Source organism: Oreochromis niloticus, linkage group LG12 (genome assembly GCF_001858045.2).
Source record: "Oreochromis niloticus isolate F11D_XX linkage group LG12, O_niloticus_UMD_NMBU, whole genome shotgun sequence".
NCBI classification, from domain to species: Eukaryota; Metazoa; Chordata; class Actinopteri; order Cichliformes; family Cichlidae; genus Oreochromis; species Oreochromis niloticus.
The window spans coordinates 16,421,592-16,442,060 of record NC_031977.2 but is presented as its reverse complement, the minus strand read 5'-3'; the positions used below and the strand labels follow the sequence as shown (position 1 = coordinate 16,442,060).

The 20,469-nt window shown below is 39.8% G+C and overlaps 1 protein-coding gene across 3 annotated transcripts in view; it reads right to left on the bottom strand.

Annotated features, from left to right (window-relative positions):
- Nucleotides 1–20,469, bottom strand: part of edil3a (EGF-like repeats and discoidin I-like domains 3a) — a 125,498-nt gene that overhangs the window by 34,922 nt on the left and 70,107 nt on the right. For all 3 annotated transcript variants that reach the window (XM_005473230.4, XM_005473231.4, XM_005473232.4), the window contains one exon: nt 9,287–9,468. In XM_005473230.4, coding sequence (XP_005473287.1) covers nt 9,287–9,468 — 182 coding nt within the window. The remainder of the gene's footprint in view (nt 1–9,286; nt 9,469–20,469) is intronic.

Below are 20,469 nucleotides of genomic sequence, written 5' to 3'. Positions count from 1 at the left end.
TTTTCTTTCAGGGCCATCCATCTTATTCTAAAAGTCTGTGTCCAAATAGAACATTTAATCAATTGTACACCCCATATCCAGTCTGCCCACACTGTGCAAACTGTCAATATGGTGCCAGTGTAAAGCAGCTTGGTGAGCCAAGAGGAAAAAGAGGCACTAAGAAAGAGGAAAATGACGAATGGCTTCCATAGATCCTACTCAGCACCCACAAACCAGATTCATTACATACAGACCAGTATCTTCAGTAGCTTTCCCGGACAGCTCATTTTGATAGAGTATATGCTCAGTGGCCATTTCATTAGGTACACCTTGCTAGCATAACACTGAACCCCGTTTTGCCTTCAGAACTGTCTTAAATATTTGTGGCATAGATTCAGCAAGATTTTGTAAGCATTCCTCTAAGGTTGTGGTCCATACTAACATCCTTATTTGGTCTGGCATCTGTGCAGTGAACTTGTTCTTTTCAAGAAACCAGTCTGATATGATGTGAGCTTTGTGACATGGTGAGTTAACCTGCTACAAGCAGGGATCAGAAGAAACTGTGGTCATAAAGCGATCGACATGGTCAGCAACACTACTCAGATAGGCTGTAGCATTTAAACAAAGCTCAACTGGTAGTATCAGTGCCAAAATGTGCCAAGAAAATATCCCCGACATCATTGCACTGTTGATAGAAGACAGGATGGGCCCATGCTTTCGTGTTTACACCAAATTCTGACCCCATGACAGGTGAAATTGAGACTCATCAGAACACACAGTGTTTCTGCAATCTTCTCTTGTTCCATGCAGGTGAGTTCATGTTGTCACAGTTTCCTGTTCATAGCTGACACCCGGCGTGGTCTTCTTCTGCTGTTGCCCATCAGCTTCAAGATGTTTTCCTGCATACCTTGAATGTAATGAGTGGTTATCTGAGTTACTGTTGCCTTCTTGTCAGGTTGAAACAGTCTGGCCATTCTCCTGACTTCTGCCATCAACATAGCATTTTCAACCAGAGAAATGCTGCTCACTGGATATTTTCTCTTTATGTGGACCATTGTAAACCCAGTAAATCAGCAGTTTCTGAAATACCTGTTTGGCACCAACAACCACATTACAGTCAAAGTCACTCAGATCACCTTTCTTACCCTTTCTGATTCTCTTTTTAAACTGCACGAGCTCCTCCTGACCGTGTCTAAATGGCTAAATGCTCTGAGTTACTTCTATCTGATTTCCACATAAAATATTGGGTTAATAATAACCAATTGCATCAGTGTAACTAATGAAATGGCCAGAGGATGCATTTTCAATATTTTCCTGAATATTTTTTTTTGGCAAAGCAGCAGCATGTTTGACAGCGTGTCGATTTTCAAATCACTGGACTTTCTTGGATACAAAGTCTATATATATAGAGTGTTTTACAAAAACCGATGTTATTAACGGTGAACTCAAAATAACCACAGTGGCTCTTTAAGGATCCCGTCTCTTCAATATCAGTGCAGAAGACTTGATGGTGTCAACACAAGCTTGTCTCGGTGATAGTCGCTGACAGAATTTTACATTTCTGAGGAATACTGATTGACTGGAAGAAACCTCAGCCTATCACACCGGCTGGTTCTTCTTCTCAATTCACAACTGCAGCAAGTTTGAGAGACCTGTGAGTAATATTACACCCGCCACATCTATGCTTCCCTACAGTCTTTGTCTTCGATCTGTCAGCACCGGTTAAAAAAAAATGCCACTCGCCTGTAATTTCTGGTGAGCTTGTATAAAAAAAATGAGACAGCTGATGACAGTTGATGACAGCTCACTTCACTGTGGCAAAACGCAGAAGCCTGTGGTGACTAAGGAGTGATGCTGTGTTCATTGTAGTCACAGACACATACTATTTGCCATTTATTACAGTGAATTTTAACGCTGAATAAAAAAAGTGTGTGTGTGAGCCAGAGGGCACTGGGCAATTTCAGTCTCAGACCAACACAGCCTCTCAGACTGTGACAAATAAGATAAAGAAAATAAGAGCTGATGACAGTTATTCCTTAATAATTTTGGCACTACATTTGAACAAAACAGCGTCATTTCCCCCACCCAAAAAAGCTCATCTATCTCATTCCCTGTCAAAATATAAAAACACAGCTGTCTAGCTTTCCATTTCTGTGCAGAACAGATGGGTAGCAGTAGCACACTTCTAAGGAAGTATTAGGCAAAGGACCATTAACCTGGGACAGCCAAACCAATAAAAGAAATGCAGACTAAAACAGAATTTTAATTACTCCTATGAATTAAGCTGGTTCTGTGTGACTCAGTGCTGCTGTTATTGTGTCTGTGCATTTCACACAGCAACTTAGTGAGCGGCTGCAAAGAAAGAATCCTGTATTTCGCTTTATGTTTGTTAGCTAAAGTCTGTTTAAGAGCACAAACCTTTTAAAAGCCAGTGCCAAAAACGGAACTGGCAGTGTGAGTACATTTGCTGTGGTATTCTGCGAGCTTGAGCACATTTTCTGGTAAACGAGTGGTAGCATTACTATGAAATAAGGCAATTTACAAGTAAAATATTTGAGAGCACGAGCTCAAGTTATACTCTCCTTTTTCTGTTATTGAAAAAGCAAAAATGCTCTAAGCATTGTCTCCTGACGACGTTCGAGATTAGAGCATCGGCTCTAACAGATCCAGCGCTGTTTATGATGGTTATCATCTATGCCTGAACTGTCAAAAAAAGTAATAAATCTTTTACAGCACTGATTTGTATCTTAATTTCCACTTTTAGGGCTACGACTCAATTACGCCAATTTTTTCCTACACGCTTAAACCAACCTATCATGGTAATTATACATGAGGAAACCTCTTAGAGCCTCAGAGCCGCAGTGACCCACACTTTCCCATTCACAGCATTTCTTTGCTCTTCTCATTATTCTCCATAGAGATAGATACTTCTTGCACTAATTAGAAGCCCTGTCACTAAAAGGCCACCGCTGGGGTAATTGGGGTGATTCTTCACATTTTAATTCACCACTCAGAAAAGCACCTCTGTCACTCGAGTGCTAATGGTGATGCATGTCTTTGTTGAAAAAAAGAAATGCAAAATAAATATTTGCAATGAGAAAACAAAAGAAACAAATCAGGTACTTAGCAAATTTGTAAGACTATAGCTATGTTTGTCTAATTTTACAAAATCTTAACTTTATAAAGGCGTTATTAAACTGCTAGCAAAATTTTGTTGACATTTCTCTGATATGGGTTATATATTATGTATCTGTGCAGTTTAGGGTCATTGCTAATGAGACTGAGTGACTCAGTATTTAGCACAGTTTGATCTTTTTCTCTTTTCCATTACTTTTGGTCTGCAGCTGCAGCTCTGTCTAAAAAAACAACATTCAGATCCGCATTCAGCGGTTGATGTCTTGCAAAGTAGGATGAGCTGGCATTTTAGATATAGTTTGTTATTGGATTTTTTTTTCATTATAATCTAACAAAGAGCAAAAACTTAGCATACACTGTGTACTCTGTAAATTTGGTTTAGATATAAAATAGTAATACTGCAGCATATTGAAAAAAAGAAGTATAGAATGAACTTTTACCCTTTCACCATTTCACTCTCTGCTTGTTCCAGACACAGACAGCAACCTGTGTACGAAGCACTCAGTAAAATGAGCCTCTAAAGTAAAGAAATTCCACATCAAATATTTTCTGTTCTCAGACTCTATTTGCAAAACAAAGAACATATCCTTTGTTTGCACAGCATGATTCAACCTGTTTTTCCCTGTAATGTTTTCAGTACCGCCAGAAAATGTTCAGCATAACTGTTCGAGAGGCATAAAGAAAATATACATACTTACTTAAGGTCATTAAGACGACAGCTTTAACTTTCCATTCATTATTTGAGACTGCCTAAAAAAACACCAACTATTTTTGAGAATTTAGTGAGCCAAATTCATAATTAAAACAAAAATGCAACCTGTGCTAATACATGTAGATAATTCAGCCATTACTGCTTGTTTTTATCTACATTTGTAGTCCCGTGCCATGAAAATACATGTCAGAAGCAAATTGAGTTATACATAATGACTAGGACTAAAACAATCTGTCAGCGAATGGCAGCTTGGCTCTGAGAAATTATTATAGTCATTTTTCATTGTTTCTTCACATTTTGCATGCAGAATGGATAATTGAGAAAATCATTAAGAGCACAACCAGTAATGAAATACTTGTTAGCTGGAGCCCTAATCACGATGAAAACTTTGAACATTTAGTTTCTTTCTGCACGTGACACATTCACTTATGTCATATTGGTTTTAATTGACAGGAGTCGGCTAACTAAAAAAGAAAAACGGGTCATTTTTAAAACATATTTTCCATTACAATCTTTCCAGAGCTCGAAATGTTGCTCTAAGTAAAAACAGGCAGAACTGCATTTATTTACGACAACAACAACCTCCAGGTAAAAATGCAGCTGACTGCAGAACAGTTAGCTTTGAGTCATTTATGTTGTTAAGACCACTAATTATACCACACAGAATATTCATGCCAACAAGCAAAACATCACACACATGCGTACACAAAGGCATACAAAGGTCAGGCAAAATATACCCCTTGTTGATTACATGCTGAGATCAGAACTGTGGAGGGAATTGCAACAATATTGTAACAATTGGACTGTCCTTGAAGCTACCTAACAGCCCTGTGGCACCGCTGTTTAAAAATGCATGTGAGCAAACGCACACGCAGTCAAGCACACTGGCTGCACATATTTAAAAAGCTTCTTCTTTATCCTTGGCATCGGGAACAAATTTTAACTACAGTGCAGTCTTGAGCCACTCCTCATTGCTTTATGTTTTGCTTCCAAGGAACCAGACTTTTTTTTTTAAAATAAGAATTCAGCAAAAGTTCTTTGGGCTTTCTGAAGGTCTTTCAGAGTTTTTCTTCGGACATTGGCTGATTTTTTTAGTCATTTTCAATCTAGTCCTTGTACCCGAACTCAGAAATCTCATGAGAAATGGTTTTAGTGGAAGGGAGGATGTAAAAGAAGCCATCCTTAAGAAGAGAACAAAGGAAGAAAAGCTATGGAAGGCCCAATAACTGGACTGAAAATCAGTGGCATCAGGTGTTATGGAGCGATGAATCCGAAATAAAAAATTTTGGTTCAAAATGTCATAAATGTATACAGAGGTCAGGAGGGAGGTACAGCAGTGAGTGTCTACGGCGATCTGCAAAACATGGTGGAGGCTCTGTCATGGTTTGGGGCCGTGTTTGAATTAGTGGTGTTGGGGATCTCTTCAAAACTGATGGAATTATGAACATACAAAAGTGTAATCAGATTTTGATCCATTAAGCACAGCTATCAGGGATCTGAATGGCAACAGCTTCATTTTTCAGCATGACAGTGATCCCAAACACACTGCCAATGTAGTAAAAGCATAGCTGGATAGAAAAAACACAATGAAACACCATCAACCACTGAGTGGCCTCCCCAGTGTCCAGATCTCAATATTACTAAAGCAGTGAGGGATCATCTTGACAGAGAACACAAAAAAGGCAGCTAACACCAAAAGAAGATCTTTGAATGTCCTTCAAGAAGCCTGGAGAACTACTCCTGAGGACTACTTAAAGAAATGACTACACATTTTGCCTAGAAGAGTTCAGGCAGTATTATAGACTAAATTAATGTAATGAATAAATATATACTGAACATTGACTTTCAAGTTTGTTAGAACTGTACAAACTCTGTTGTTGCCATTGTTGCTGTATTTTCATGCATGTTTCAGTAAATGGCTGTACATTTTCTATTCCTAGTAAATAAATACTATACTGCTAGAAAATATAAATAAATACAGGTTGACTCAAGAGTGCTGAACACCAGCGTCTCTGTCTTCTTTCTTTCTTATTTTTTATTTCAGTAATGTTTAGTGTTTACAGTAATCAAACTTTATAGTCTTTAACACAACCATAACTATAATAAAGTGCCAACCTATAGGCCAACAAAAGCCAGCAGTAGCCAGTGATATACAAGCACGTTATTGTATGTGAACAGATGGACATTGAAGAAGTTTAAATGATTTTAAATGGCAGGAAAACAAATCTTCACACCATCTAAAAAGCACCTAAAGATCGAAGCACCACCGAGGTGTTGTAGCAGAAGCAGAAATAGGCAAGTTAACCACTGTGAGGGATTGATGGCCGCCATACCGCTGTTAGAAACTGTTAAATAACTCAGAGTACAAATCATGTTGTTGCTCTCAGTGCTAAAGGTGCAGCGGCAAGTTTAAGACCTCAAAATCTTAACTGATTTTATCTAAGAATTTGTTTTGGGAGGAAATCTCAGGGCTTTTAGTTCAAAGACGTAACGTTCAAGCCTATGTGTCCAAAGGCTTTATTCAATTTAACCTCCGTGCAGTCATGCTGTGATTATAAAATAAACTGTGACAGAAAAACCTTTCTCAGGGTCACATTTCAACCACAGCAGACTGTAGAATGTTTTAATAACTCAGGTCACGCTGGAATGAAGAGGAAATAGCTTCTCAGATAGGAACAGAATTGAAGTCCAAGAATCTAAGCGTGTTCTATATACGAAGAAATGTGTCCATACTGATGGAGATCTGCATTTTAATGTAATGTCATTAACTGCTTAACTGCAGGTGAAATATGTATAGACCCTCTTAGCCTTCACAAGTGATTTGTATTGTTTCATTCTTCCAGCACAGCCGGCCAAAGCTATATTTTGCTGATATTGGTGAGACCGGCAGCATATTTCCCTTGAGTGCTCAAATGCAATTTTATGTGTGAGCTAGAAGTGGCAAGGCTGTCTCACGGTACATAGATGTGTGAACAGTAGCAAGCTCACACTCACGCACAAATCAAAAACACACAAACCAACATAAATGCAAACAAAGGCATATGAAGTGCTTTGTCTGAAAATCTATGATGTATTATTCAAACTTTGTTGCTCTGTGTTTGTGCACGGCTGATTCATTTGTTGAGATTTAGGGGAAAGAGCTGAAACTGGCTGGCATCCAAACACATACTGTAGTACATTCTGCTCCAGAGTAAACCTTACAAATAGCCATACAAACCTGAAGTGTCTCCTGACAGGATTGTCATCTGTCAGTATAACCTGCTTTGCATGACAGACATGTAAACAGTCACTCCACACTACAAAAGCACACCACTGACTCCTTAGCATAATCCCAAAACACTGACGTGACTGCATACCTCTGTACTCACATCCCAATTATCCAGGCCCTATGTAGAAACACACAATGCCTACAGCACCCCGCGTAGCATCCCACATGGCATCATTAAAGTCAAACAAGCTGCCTGAATGTTTTATGTGCCGCTCTCCTCACCCTCTCCATGTGCCAGGGCTCTCTTCTCTCAATCATCTTTGCTGTTTCTTTTACTCTTTTTTTCTTTTTTTTTTTTACAAATCCATTTTTGTCCTGTCTTATTTTTCTCTTGTTGTTACATACAGCTTCACTTTCTCCATCACACTGTCATGGTGTACTATGTTTTTCGATTATACTTTGTTCACGGTTCATTGTCTGTTTCTCTTATATCTGACAACAGCGTGCTTCAAAGTTTGCTGTCTGTCATCACAGTACAGAGTGAGAGGAATGTAATGTGAGAAAAAAAACAAACACCTTATTTCCAAATTAGTTCATTATTACTATTCGTCTCTATTACCAGAGCCTGACTGATGTATCTGCAGGGGTTATCGGCCATTATTCGCTATTTAAAGATACTGGCACTTATAATAGCCATTAAAGGAACATTTAAAAAATAAAGAAAAGACCAGAGAAAGACCTGTTAACCAAGGTGTGAATGCTGATATCGCAGAGTCTGTCCACTAGTGAGGCCTCTGCAACGTCTCAGATGGAAACGTGTTTGCAAAGCTGCAAACACAACAACCAGCTGGTCCGAGCAGAGTCGGGCAACGCGTAAATGAATAATCCACAACTTGTTCTGAATATAAAATGGTATTAAACATGTTTTGTGTGTATGATAAGAAATAAAAATTATTGGCCAATATATCATATGTTTAAATGACCAAATATCGGTATTGGTATCAGTCTTAAAAATCCTATATAACTCAGAGTCTATTTATGATTTGCACTCAACTCAAGAAAATCTTGAGTTGAGTGCAAATCCAGATATCAGAACTGTTTTAATGTGCTAGAGCTGTTTCAGAGTGAATTTTTGCTATAAATCCAAAGAAATAAATCATTTTCTTCTTAGGTTAGTTTACATTTTGGGTAACAATGATGCATACGTTTAAATACCTTCACTTCACTCAGTGCAAAAAACCGCTCCCAGGCTCTTATCAGTACAATTTTGTAAGACTACACATTAAAAAGATTTCCACAGGGCAGGACCAGAGAGGACAGAATCTATTGATATGATGTGCAGACATAATTCAGGATCACCAACTAATCCATGATATCGATCTGTCTATGCAGCTCTTTGACAGTAAGCACCGACTAATGGCACAGTGTGAAGGTTAACTATAACAAAGTCGGAGTAAGAGGAGGGTTTTGTGCCTCAATGCTTTGCTGCTATAAACAGACATTTTCATTTTACAATTATATGCTTGTTATTGACGAAAGCCCTCTAGGTGGTTATAGAAACACTCTAGGGTACAAAAGGACAAAAAGACGCAGGGAATTGTTGAGCAGAATTCAATTAATCCTTTTTTTTTTCCACGGATAACAAGAAAATTACTGTTTACAACACAGTTGAGTATAAATTTAAACATCAAACCTCTCTCGATAGCTCAGTAAAACGTATAAAACGCTTAACAAACAGAAACCAACAATACCTCTGAATAATTACAAAGCAATGCAACAAAGTTTTGTCGGTAGGGGACCTTGCAAAAGTCAATTTATGACAACAGATACAGTGGCAGCACAGCTACTATTGTGAGTAAATCACAATTCAAACAAAACAAGAGATGGTGCAGCTAAATAAATGTTTAAAAAAGTAAACGGTTTGCCACTTGATGTTGTTTCTCATGTTAAGCCAAACTGCAGCAGCATCTGTTCTACCCTACAGCTTAAACCTTTGGTGAGTCTTTATTAACAGCAAGCTAGCCATCAGTTTTACAGGATCTGTAATTAACTCCAAACCGCAAACAGTTTATGCCATTGCTTACCATCAGCTACAAACAGGTGACGTGACACACCAGGGATCTTCTAAATAATATAACACTAAACCATTTAAAGATCAAAAACAGGAATCTGTCTGTAACTGAGAGCTTAATTCATTTGCACTTGGCCGTGGCCCAGCTTTATGTGGCGCCTGTCCCGTGACTGTGCTTTACCTGGATCCATGGCCATCTGTCATTTTCGGCTGCAGTCCAGGCATTGACCAGGCCCTTCTTGTTGAGCCTTGCAAAGTACGGGTACCACTTCTGTAGGCCAAAGAGAGCACGGTGGGTAGAAGAGGCCGTTATCTGTTGGTTGGAGATTATACCGCCCTCCATGCCCAGTGGGCCAGAGCATTCTGAGAGAACAGAGAGACAGAGAGAGGAAGCGATAGATGAGTCCTCCTATCATTCTAACACTCAAAAATGTAGGAAAGTGAGTTTCTGGAACGCATATAATGTTCAAAAAAAGCATAAAACCACTGACTTTATCCTCCCCATTTTGTTTTGTTTCACTCTTTTTATCTTTAAATGTCGAATTGGAACCATAATGATCATCATCATCATCATTATGGATTCCCCTCAGTGGTCCGATTCCCCATTGATTCACAATTGATTACTGAGCTTATTGGAAAATAACAATATAGGCCTACACAGCATCACTGGCTGCTTTTATTATCTCTATGTCTGAACACAGCGTAGACCAAGAGTAGCCAAAAAAGGCTTGCATGTGACTTAGGTGGGAAAAAAGCTCCAGTGCCATGAATTCAGTGTCAGCCTTCTGCAATGGACAACTGTCAGAAAACTAAGCCAGCAATAATAAAAGGGAACTGATCAGCTTGGAGTTCCAATAGAATGAGCAATTTGGCACCAGTTTTCAAGTGGAACCACTTGTCAGTTCCCAGATGCTCCAAAATTTCATTTGTATTATATTAGCCAAGGTCATTAAAACTGTGACTTTCTCTTAATTATTGTTGCATTATTTGTTAACTCACAGTTATGTTCACCATAGCTATTTTCTTTTCTACTGTACCTACAATTTTGATTGTTAACAAGGTGCTTTTCTCATGTCTCCCAAGTTCTTTTAAGTCACAGCTGCAGATTGGGACTCTTGTCTCCGTCTCAGTGCTACTACACACATTTGATGGACTAACAGGTTGTTCCTTCATCTCTTCCATCAGGAACAGAGCCCTCGGGCTCTCTCCCAAGGAGCTGCAGCCACAGCTGAACAGCATCATTCCCAAAGTCAACAAGCTTTGCAATAGCTTTAAATATCTTAGAGGCTGCATTAAAATGGGCAAGTCTGACACCATTATCCTCAGTCAAAAATCCCTTTTTAAAGCTGCTGTTTTTCCCAGTTAAGCCTAATTAGTGTGTCCAGGCATATCCAATGCATTTTAATAAACATACCTGTGGCAAAAGGGATTCTGGCAATGCTGAACCAATAAAGAATTTATTGCTCTGCACAACAAGTACTTCTTTGTGTTTCCATTAAAAAAAGGAAAAATACTGGGAGATGAAACAAAAAAAACTTGGCACAGAATATAGACGTAGATGGAATGGGCTGGAGAAGGTGTACATAAATTATACAACATACCACAGTACATTGCACATAAAAATATTGTTTCTGTCAAAACACAACAGATTTTGTTGTGGACAGCTCTGATAATGTAAAAATGTTTATAGATCCTATATTATTTGAAAGTACGAATTGTGAATCTGTGGAAAAGCATCAGAATCGAGGAACTGATGTGAGCAAGAAAACACCGTACGCTGCGCAACTGTGGTCGAACCTTAAAATAAGCTGTGGTCCATTGACACCAAAAGTGATTCAGCTGTTACTCCACCTGTTTATAATCTCTCACACTCAATAAAGTATGTTAAACAGGGGTGATGTTGCAGTGACACCCCTGCCCCAGCCAGCTTCCCCAAAAAAATGGCGAGAAATTGGTTTCACGTGATATGCAATGTGGAAGAAAACTAAGCTTTTAAGAGAACCCACTCACAGCACTAATAGTAATAAAGATGAGCAGGATTATTTGCTACTTATGCAAAAGTCAGCAAGCTAGTTGATGACATTTTTAGCAATTAAGTCGTAGTTAATGACATTATCTTCCATCTTCTCAGTTATAGTTATAGAAGATGTGTCTCTGCATGATGTAAGATGGACATTTTTTCAGTTATTATTGGTGTACTGTGATTGCAACAGTGATTGCAGTGTGATGCATTTCATTCTCTATCAACGCTAACATTATGGAGGCTGAATTCCCACAACCTTTGTGTTGTGTATTGTTCACACTTATTTTGGTATTTAAATACACTGAATGGAATGTGAAAAGTATTATTACATTGAAAAAAATAATACATTAATAGTTAATGACACCATCATTTTTATACTTTTTCTAGGACCACTGGTTTATCATTAAAAATCAGTCAAACAATTTGATTATTCAAGTAGCATGCTTGTGATTGCGGTGATTATATAGTGCAAGAGCTCCAAAAACTACAATACAGAAAAAAAACTGAGGGAACTTGGAAGAGTCTCAAAAGAATGAGGACACATCAAGTACAGACTTCAGCTCGAGACACAGCTTGCTTATGCTGGTTGAAGTGCAAGTGGCTGTGCGAACCAGCCTTCAGGGGATGCCTGGAGCAATGGTCACCTAAAAGCTATGAAGCTGCCTTCACCATTTAAACAAAATATCTAAAAAAAAAGGCATTTCAAAGTCAGTACTGAAACGACATAGATGCATTCCAACAGACAACCAAACTGGCAACACTGAGACGTGTGAGAAGACTTACACCACACAAGAAAGCCAAGAGTCAGAAAAGAGTGGAACAATGAAAACAACCCTAGCATGACTTATCCAGCTGCTAAAAACAGTGGGGTCCTAGTCAACAGGGAGCCATGGAGACAGTGAGTAATGTCTGAGGACAGTCCAGGGGGATCTACTGGAGGCTGGAAGGAAGCACAAGTATTTCTTTTTGTGTGCACGTACTGACAGAGATATGTTTATATATTCGAGTATGGTAAATCACTCTCGCTTCACTAGTTCTTCTTTCTATGTGACTCACCGCTTCCAGACTGATGAGAGGATGGTGTAGGTGGATACACCACTGGTAAAACTCTGAGAAGCTCATGAGTTTCCAATACCTGCCGGACAAACTTAATTTGGTCCTCTGAAAAAGGCTCTCTAAGAATAAACTGGTTTTATTTTTAAATGCAGCCTATGCAGTTTAAACTAAATACGTGGAACTGTAAAGTGTTTTTCTTGTTACTTGTTTGAATCACTGATTGAGTATACTGTTCATTTTAATATACTTCAAATAAGTAACATATGTGTTAATATCCACATTTTTTAGGCCTGTGTGTCAGTATTAGCTGTTTTTTTTCTTCTTTTTTTGGTATTCCATGATTTGAACATCACAGGAATGCAAGAATGGAAATGATTCAAGTTTGGCACAAACTTTCTCTGGACTCAAGGACGCACTGAGAAAAATTTGGTGTTTAGGGTTCACACTGACCTTACAAATCACATTGTAGGCTTCATCTCAAGAATCCTTTTTTTGATTATAACAAAATACTGAACAAATGTCTAACTGAAAAGGAATTACGTGATGATAGAACGGAAAATGTGACCTTGTTTCACATTTGCTCAGATCTTGAATTAGTAACACTAATCTAGAGCGTTTACCCCAAAACTGCAGATTTGCTTGGTTTTTACAGACTTTGGGGCTGCCAGGTTGAAGAAAAAAGTGAACTTTTTTTGCAGAACTGATTACGTCGCCCTAGGAACTTTAAATCAGGAATAACAGTAACTGGGCAATGCAGAATACGTTTCTCTATTTCTAACAAAAACAAAAGAGTCTCCAGCCATGATACCCACTCTTTCAGACTTTGCAGATTATTTTCACTGGCCTTCCTAGAGCTGTGCTGATAACATGCTTAAATATACTTTTTTGAATGATATGAACAGAACAGGGGCGTTGCAGGGAGAACGATCCCTCCTAACCAAATGCAAAGAATGCAGCAAGTTTAATTTAATAACAGAGTCTTCTTAATGAATCCTGACTTTCAATTTGTTAGGGACCCTGCAGTTACACATGCTTTTTCAGACACTGGCACCAAATGTCATATCACCCAAATTTACCTCCTGAAAATGAAATGGAAATCTATTTTTCCCCATTAGAGCCTGCAGATCGAGGTGCAGTGTTGCATCAACAAAATATTGTGTTTGTCTAGATGTTGTGCCTCTTGGGCAGCTCTCTTGTAAGATATTCCATATAGATGTTGTGACAAGACACTGCTGCAAATCCACGGTCCCTCTCACCTTGTGGCAATGATGGGCCAGTCTTAACGAGCTGCCTGCCAGTCGTCCGTCAGAGCAGCAGAGGCAGCCAGCCCCGGGGCCTTGCCCTGCTGGCCCCTGAGCATACATCAGCGTTGCGACAGCACACATCACTAACACCGCCAGTACCGTGATGTGACAGCTGAATCCATCTCCCACAAGCCCTACCTAAAGCCTAAACAAATTAGCGCCCCACTGAAATTAATGCCACCGCACCAATACTAACGACCATGGAGCAAAAAGAGGGGATAAGTCAAAGAATAATAAATACACCAAACAGATGTCAGACGCACAACAGACGTTCCACAGGTGACAAATGGTGCTGAATAAAATGCACCTGTATGCACATGTTCTTGTGTAGCTGCAACTTTAAAAGTGACCAAGCTAGCAAATTGTGTTTTAAAAGAATACTGCTACGCTCTCGTTGAATAAAGCAGAACAAACAGAGAAAAATGCATAGCTTGTGTTAGTACAACAATCCAGTTTCTGCACATATTAACTTTCCTTACATTATATTATCTAAATAAATTTTTGAAATAGGCTTCCACCATTTATTTTAAAAATAAGCTTTCCCTGCTCTACCTCTCAGTATGTAAGCCAATAAAACTTTTAAATTAATATTAGCTGAAATACCAGGTGCACATACTGCACATATTGTACACCTGCTGTGCAGTTTTGAACTTTGGATGGTCGATAGCACATGGAAAAACTCGTAGTCTACAATCACATTTTCACAGAACGGCAAATATATTGGGAACCACTGATGCAATCAATATGAAAAAAATGTCAATAAAAAGTGACCCAAATAAAATAAATACTTACACTTTGCATTATGAGAAACATTTAAATTAGTTTAAATGTTGAATACAATGAACTCCTTGTCATGTTCAAGAAACCAGTATGAGATGATTTCAGCTTTTTGACATGACGCATTGTCCTGCTGGTCATAAAGGGGTTGCTCATGGAAACAATACTCGAGTAGACTACTCTGTTTCAGTTACTGTTATCTTCCTATCAGCTTGAAGCAGTCTAGTTATTCTCAACTAACCTCTGGCACAACAACTAAATTTCAACTTGAGAAGTGTTCACTTGACATCTTCTCTTTCTAGACCATTCTCTGTAAAGCCCAGAGATGATTGTACAGGAAAATCCCAGTAGATCAGCAGTTTCTGAAGTACCAAGACAAGCCCATCTGGCACCAACAACCACATTCAAAGTCTCTTAAGTTTCTTTTGTTTCCCATTCTGGTGCTTCATATTCACCATGTCTACAGGGTGGGCCATTTAAGTGGATACATCGTAATAAAATGGGAATGGTTGGTGATATTAAAGTCCTGTTTGTGGCAAATTAGTATATGTGAGGGGGCAAACTCCTCAAGATGGGTGGTGACCATTTAGAAGTCGGCCATCTTGGATACAACTTTTGTTTTTTCAATAGGAAGAGGGCCATGTGACACATCAAGCTTATTGGTAATGTCAAAAGAAAAACAATGGTGTGCTTGGTTTCAACATAACTTTATTCTTTCATGAGTTATTTACAAGTTTCTCTTTGTTCACAGCCTTTGACATGTCGAAGAGGTTAACACGTGAGGAGCGGATCGAAATTGTGTTGATATCTGGTGAACGCAGTAACCGGGTCATTGCAGCAGATTTCAATGCAGGACACCCTACGAGACCACCCATCTCCCATGCTACAGTTAGCAAACTGCTTGCTAAGTTTCGTGAAACTGGTTCAGTGTTGGATTTCCCAAAATGTGGACGCAAGAAAACTGTCACTAATGAAGAAACATCAGTGGCTGTCCTAGCTTCATTCAGCAAGAGCCCACAGCGTAGCACTCGCCGCATGTCACTGGAGAGTGGCATTAGTCGAACATCCCTTCGGCGGATATTAGCTACTCACAAATGGCACCCTTACAAACTCCAGCTACTGCAGCATCTCAACGGGGATGACCCAGATCGGCGCACAAAATTTGCAGAATGGGCAAAACAAAAATTGGAACAGGACCCTCAGTTCACGCAGAAGATTTTGTTCAGTGATGAGGCAAACTTTTATGTGAATGGTGAAGTTAACAAACAAAACCACCGCTATTGGTCTGACACTAACCCACATTGGATGGATCCCTCCAAGACTGTTGGAACAACAAAAGTGATGGTTTGGTGTGGTATATGGGGTACAACAATAGTGGGTCCATTCTTCATCAATGGAAACCTCAAGGCCACTGGATATTTGAAATTGCTACATGATGACGTGTTTCCCTCTTTGTGCACTGAAGCTGGCACGTTCCCTGAGTTTTTCCAGCAAGATTGTGCACCACCACATTATGGATGCCAGGTCCGAGCATTCCTAGATGAACAGTTTCCTGGAAAGTGGATTGGTCATCGTGGGCCAGTTGAATGGCCCCCAAGGTCTCCCGATCTGACCCCCTTAGACCTTTATCTTTGGGGTCATCTGAAGGCAATTGTCTATGGTGTGAAGATACGAGATGTGCAGCACCTGAAACTATGGATACTGGATGCCTGTGCTGTCCTGTGGTGTTGCTATCAGTGTGTGAAGAGTGGGAGAAGAGGGTTGCATTGACAATCCAACACAACGGGCAGCACATTGAACACATTTTACAAGATTGAAAAAACAAAAGTTGTATCCAAGATGGCCAACTTCTAAATGGCCACCATGGTCACCACCCATCTTGAGGAGTTTGCCCCCTCACATATACTAATGTGCCACAAACAGGACTTAAATATCACCGACCATTCCCATTTTATTACGGTGTGCCCATATAAATGGCCCACCTCGTACATGTCTAAATGCATTGAATTACTACTGTGAGACTGGCTGATTAGATATTTGCATTAGCAAACAGTTGAACAGGCGTAACTAATACATTGATTGGTGAGTGTATATGTAACAGGTTGGAACTAAAGCCCTTGGATGCCCTAAGACCATCACCTTTCCTCAATAATGGATCTTTAAAGTCCTCAGTTTCCCTCTGGTGTTCATCGTGTCATTGTAATACTCCTCCATGTTGTGTGCTCAGTTTATGTTTTTGTTAAGCTTGCTGGTTCTAGCTAATAAAGCTGCACTTAGTGAGTTTACTTTTGTCTGAGGGTTCCTGGATTTTGGGTCTGTTCTTCACCTACCACTCAGCATGCTTTGACAATATTTCCTGTTACTGCAGCATGCAGATGACTTCAACCATGAACTGATGACACACTGGATTGTGAATTCAAATAAATTTTCTTGTAACGGTTGATTGTGGAGAAAGTAGGACCTTTCAACACAAATATCACAAAGTGCTTCACAAAGAAATATGAAGGTGAACTGTTGATTTCATGTTCAGCAATCAAATTCATTTTGTCGGAGTTGTATTGGTAACGCATAGAACATTTATTGGGTATTCATAACCAGCCACTTTGCGCATACGCGGTTCACCTTTTGCGGGCTCGCTGTTTTGCGGGGGGTGGAAAAGGAGAGGGTAAAGGAAAGGTAGAAGAGGGAAAAGACAAAACCCCAAGAATCCCCTCTGAGCAAGCACTAGGCGATAGTGGATAGGAAAAGCTCCCTTTAAATGGAAGGGAGAAACCTATGTCAGAACCAGGCTCAGGAGGGGCAGTCAACTGCCGGGACTGGTCAGGGGGTGAGGGTGAAAAAAGAAAAAGGATGAAGAGGTAGGGGGATAGGTGTTAGGAGGGAAAAGGAAAGAGGGGAGAGGAGAGGTGAAAATTAAGGTGGAACAGAGGTGGAGTAAGACGAGGTTACATCAGGTGACGAGCAGCAGTGTCTCTCTTCCAGAACCAGTGGAAGCTTTTTTTTCTTCTTTTTTAGGAACTGGTCCATGAACACTTTTTTCTCAAGGATGAGAGTTTTCAACTCCTTGAATGTTTCTGTGTTTTCTTTCTCAAGTTTGTTGCATCTTTTCTCCACGTCTTCTAATTGTGCTTGTTTTTCTTCAAGCTCGTCTTTCAGTTCTTTAGATGTTGCCTCCTCTATTAGCTTTGCCTTGTGCATGTCTGTATTTCTCTGTTCTACTTTCTTGTGCATGTCTTCTAGCTGCAGTTTTCTCTTCTGGATTTCTCGAAGTGTACACTGCAGATCTTCATGTATTTTCTGTTGTTGCTGCTTTTGCACCTGGATTTCAGTGTATTTGTGCATCAAGTTGTTAGAAAGTTCCTCAAGTTCTGTGTTTTTTCTCAGCATTTCATTGATGCTACTCTGCATCTCTGTGCATTGCTTTTACAGTTTTTTCTTTTCTCCTTCCACTTCAGTTGCTTTGTATTTCATTTCATTATAAAATTCTTGGAGTTTTCGATTTTTCCTCTGGAGAATAAGTTTTTCTTCTTTCTGTTGTGTTTCCTGTTGCTCCTTCTCTTGAAGCAACTCTCGATTTCTGTGCAGTGTTTCATCAAGAGTTAATTGGAGCACTTTGTATTTTTCCTCCATCTCTTCAAGTTTGCAATCCATTTCTTTCTGTTGTATGTCCTGCTGTTCTTTCTCTTGAAGAAAATCTGTATTTCTGTGCAGTGTTTTATCAAGCCTTATTTGCAGCACTCTGCATTTTTCCTCCATGTCTTCCAGCTTGCAGTCCATTTCTTTCTGGTTTATGTCCAGTTGCTTCTTCTCTTGAAGCAGCTGTTGATTTTTGTGCAGTGTTTTATTATGCTTTACATGCAGCGCTCTGTATTTTTTCTCCATGCCTTGGAGTTTGCACTGCATGTCTCTCAGTTCTATGTCCTGCTGTTCTTTCTCTTGGAGGATCTCTCTTTCTTTGTGTGTTTCTTAGTTTTAGACTAGTTGATTAGTCTACTTGTTTCCCCCCCTTGTGTAGCCGACTAAGAAATTAATTGCCAGGAACATCCTGTGTGCAGGGTTACCACTGCCATTTCCGGCTGAGGTTTTTAAAAAAAAAATCTGAGTGATCTTGCCATTAGGAAACTGATACTGCGAACCTGAGTCACCACTAAGCAGAGGTGGGAAGTAACAAAGTACAAATACTTCATTACTGTGCTAAAGTAGAATTTTCAGGCAGCTGTACTTTAATTGAGTAGTCACTTTTCTGACAACTTTGTACTTTTATTCCTTACATTTCCTTACATAAAATGGGCTTGTTACTTTTGTTTTAAGGCATTTGATGGAAGTTATTATTTTGTCACTGCAGGCCATTAGACATCAAACCAATTTGAGCCTAAACAGCAACACAGGGAAGGATGTCCTGTTCGCCTATTAATCACCATAAAAATAGATGAAAAAGCCAAAACAGTACGGCATAGTCAGGGGTTAAAGTGGGCATGGTGTTTTTATTTATTTCTTTATTTTACACAACATTGCAATGACTGCAGGCTAGATGTAGTACTTCAGCATCTAGCTAGCCCTACACAAGATGAGCGAGCATAAAGTGATTAACATCTTTTAAGGGGTTAGTAATTTCAAATGCAACGTTGTGTTGTCAGTTCTTAAGAGTATAATTAGTTTTGTATTCTCATTTCTGTTTAGTTGAAAGGATTTATGGTTGAAGTCTTCTAGTTTTCTCAGAGGGGTTTTGATCATTTGTTTTCTGTGTATTCTTTGTCTGTTTCCCCAGTCATGTCCCTGTTTATTCTCCCATTGCGTTTGTCATGTCTGTATGTCTCAGTCTCAATGGTAGTTTCCTGTTTTATTTTGATAGTCTCTTGTCCTGCTTGTGTTATGTTCAGCTTTGCGTCCCCTGTCATTTGTCTGATTTAGGGGGTATTCAAATTCATAGGTTGCATCCTCCTGAGGACCCGGCCTTCGCGGTCTACGTGGGCGGGGTCCTCCGAAGGTCAGGTAGGCCAGAAGTGAGCGCCAGTGAAATTGGACAGTCTAGCCTTCAGTTTTGCGTCACCGCTGTCTCGGTGGAGTTTAATAAACTCGGCTGTCTGCTCCTTTGAATCTAAAATATAACAGAACACTGGTGTAAATTCTCGACCATGTCACTTCTGTTTAATCAGTTCTCTGTTTGGCGTTTATTCAGCTGTGTGAAAACTAGAACTTTAACCAAACCAATTTACTCACGAACAAAAAAACACTGAAAAGAGTCAAACAGTGACATTTTTAAGTGACTATATCATGTTTAACCTGAGTAGCGAAAGACTGCGGGGGGGGTTGAAAACGATGTTAGCTGTTATCTCCCCGGCTAGCTATCGAGTTGGTGGGTAACAGACGTCGCCGAAAACGTCGGAGCACTTTTGCAAATATGTGATGTCTTGATAAACCGAGCAGATATTTGAAGTTAACACACCCACATTCTCGCCTGAAAATATGTTAAAAGTTTATTTTGTGACCCAGAAAGAGTAATAAGAGTAATATTAAAACTTAGTAGCGGCCGCCATTGTTGGAAACTGGAATTGGCTGGGGCGCGCTATGAATTCTGGGATATGGTGGGCCACGAAGGATACACTCGACCCATCCTTCAAATTCGGGGAAAAGGAGGACGCATTTGTCGGCTGCATTCGGAGGAGTCTACGAATTTGGACAGCCTTCGGTGCGTCGCTGTGACGTAATCGGTCTACAAATGCTGCCTCAGAAGGATGCAGCCCATGAATTTGGACACCCCTTTAGTTCACCTGCAGCTTTTTTTGCCCAGCTGTGTTGCATCTTCCTAATTACCTCGCGTGTATTAACCTACCATTTTAGAGTCTCAAAGGCTACGTTAACACTGCAGGCGAAAGCGCATCAAATCCGATTTTTTTGACCCTATGTGACCCATATCCGATCATGGTATGACAGTGTGAACGGCACAAATCCGATATTTTCAAATCCGATCTGGGTCACTTTCGTATGTGGTACTGAATCCGATACATATCCGATGTTTTAGAAAGCCACTGCTGTTTGAACGGTCATGTCGCATTAAATCCGCCTTTTACGTCACTGACACAGGACAGACGCCAATTATCAGCGCCGGAGAAGACATCGCGAACGCTTCCTGGCCATCCAGTGTAGATGTTAGTGAAACTGTTGGGAAGACAACGTGAATTTGTACTGTATAATCTGCAGATT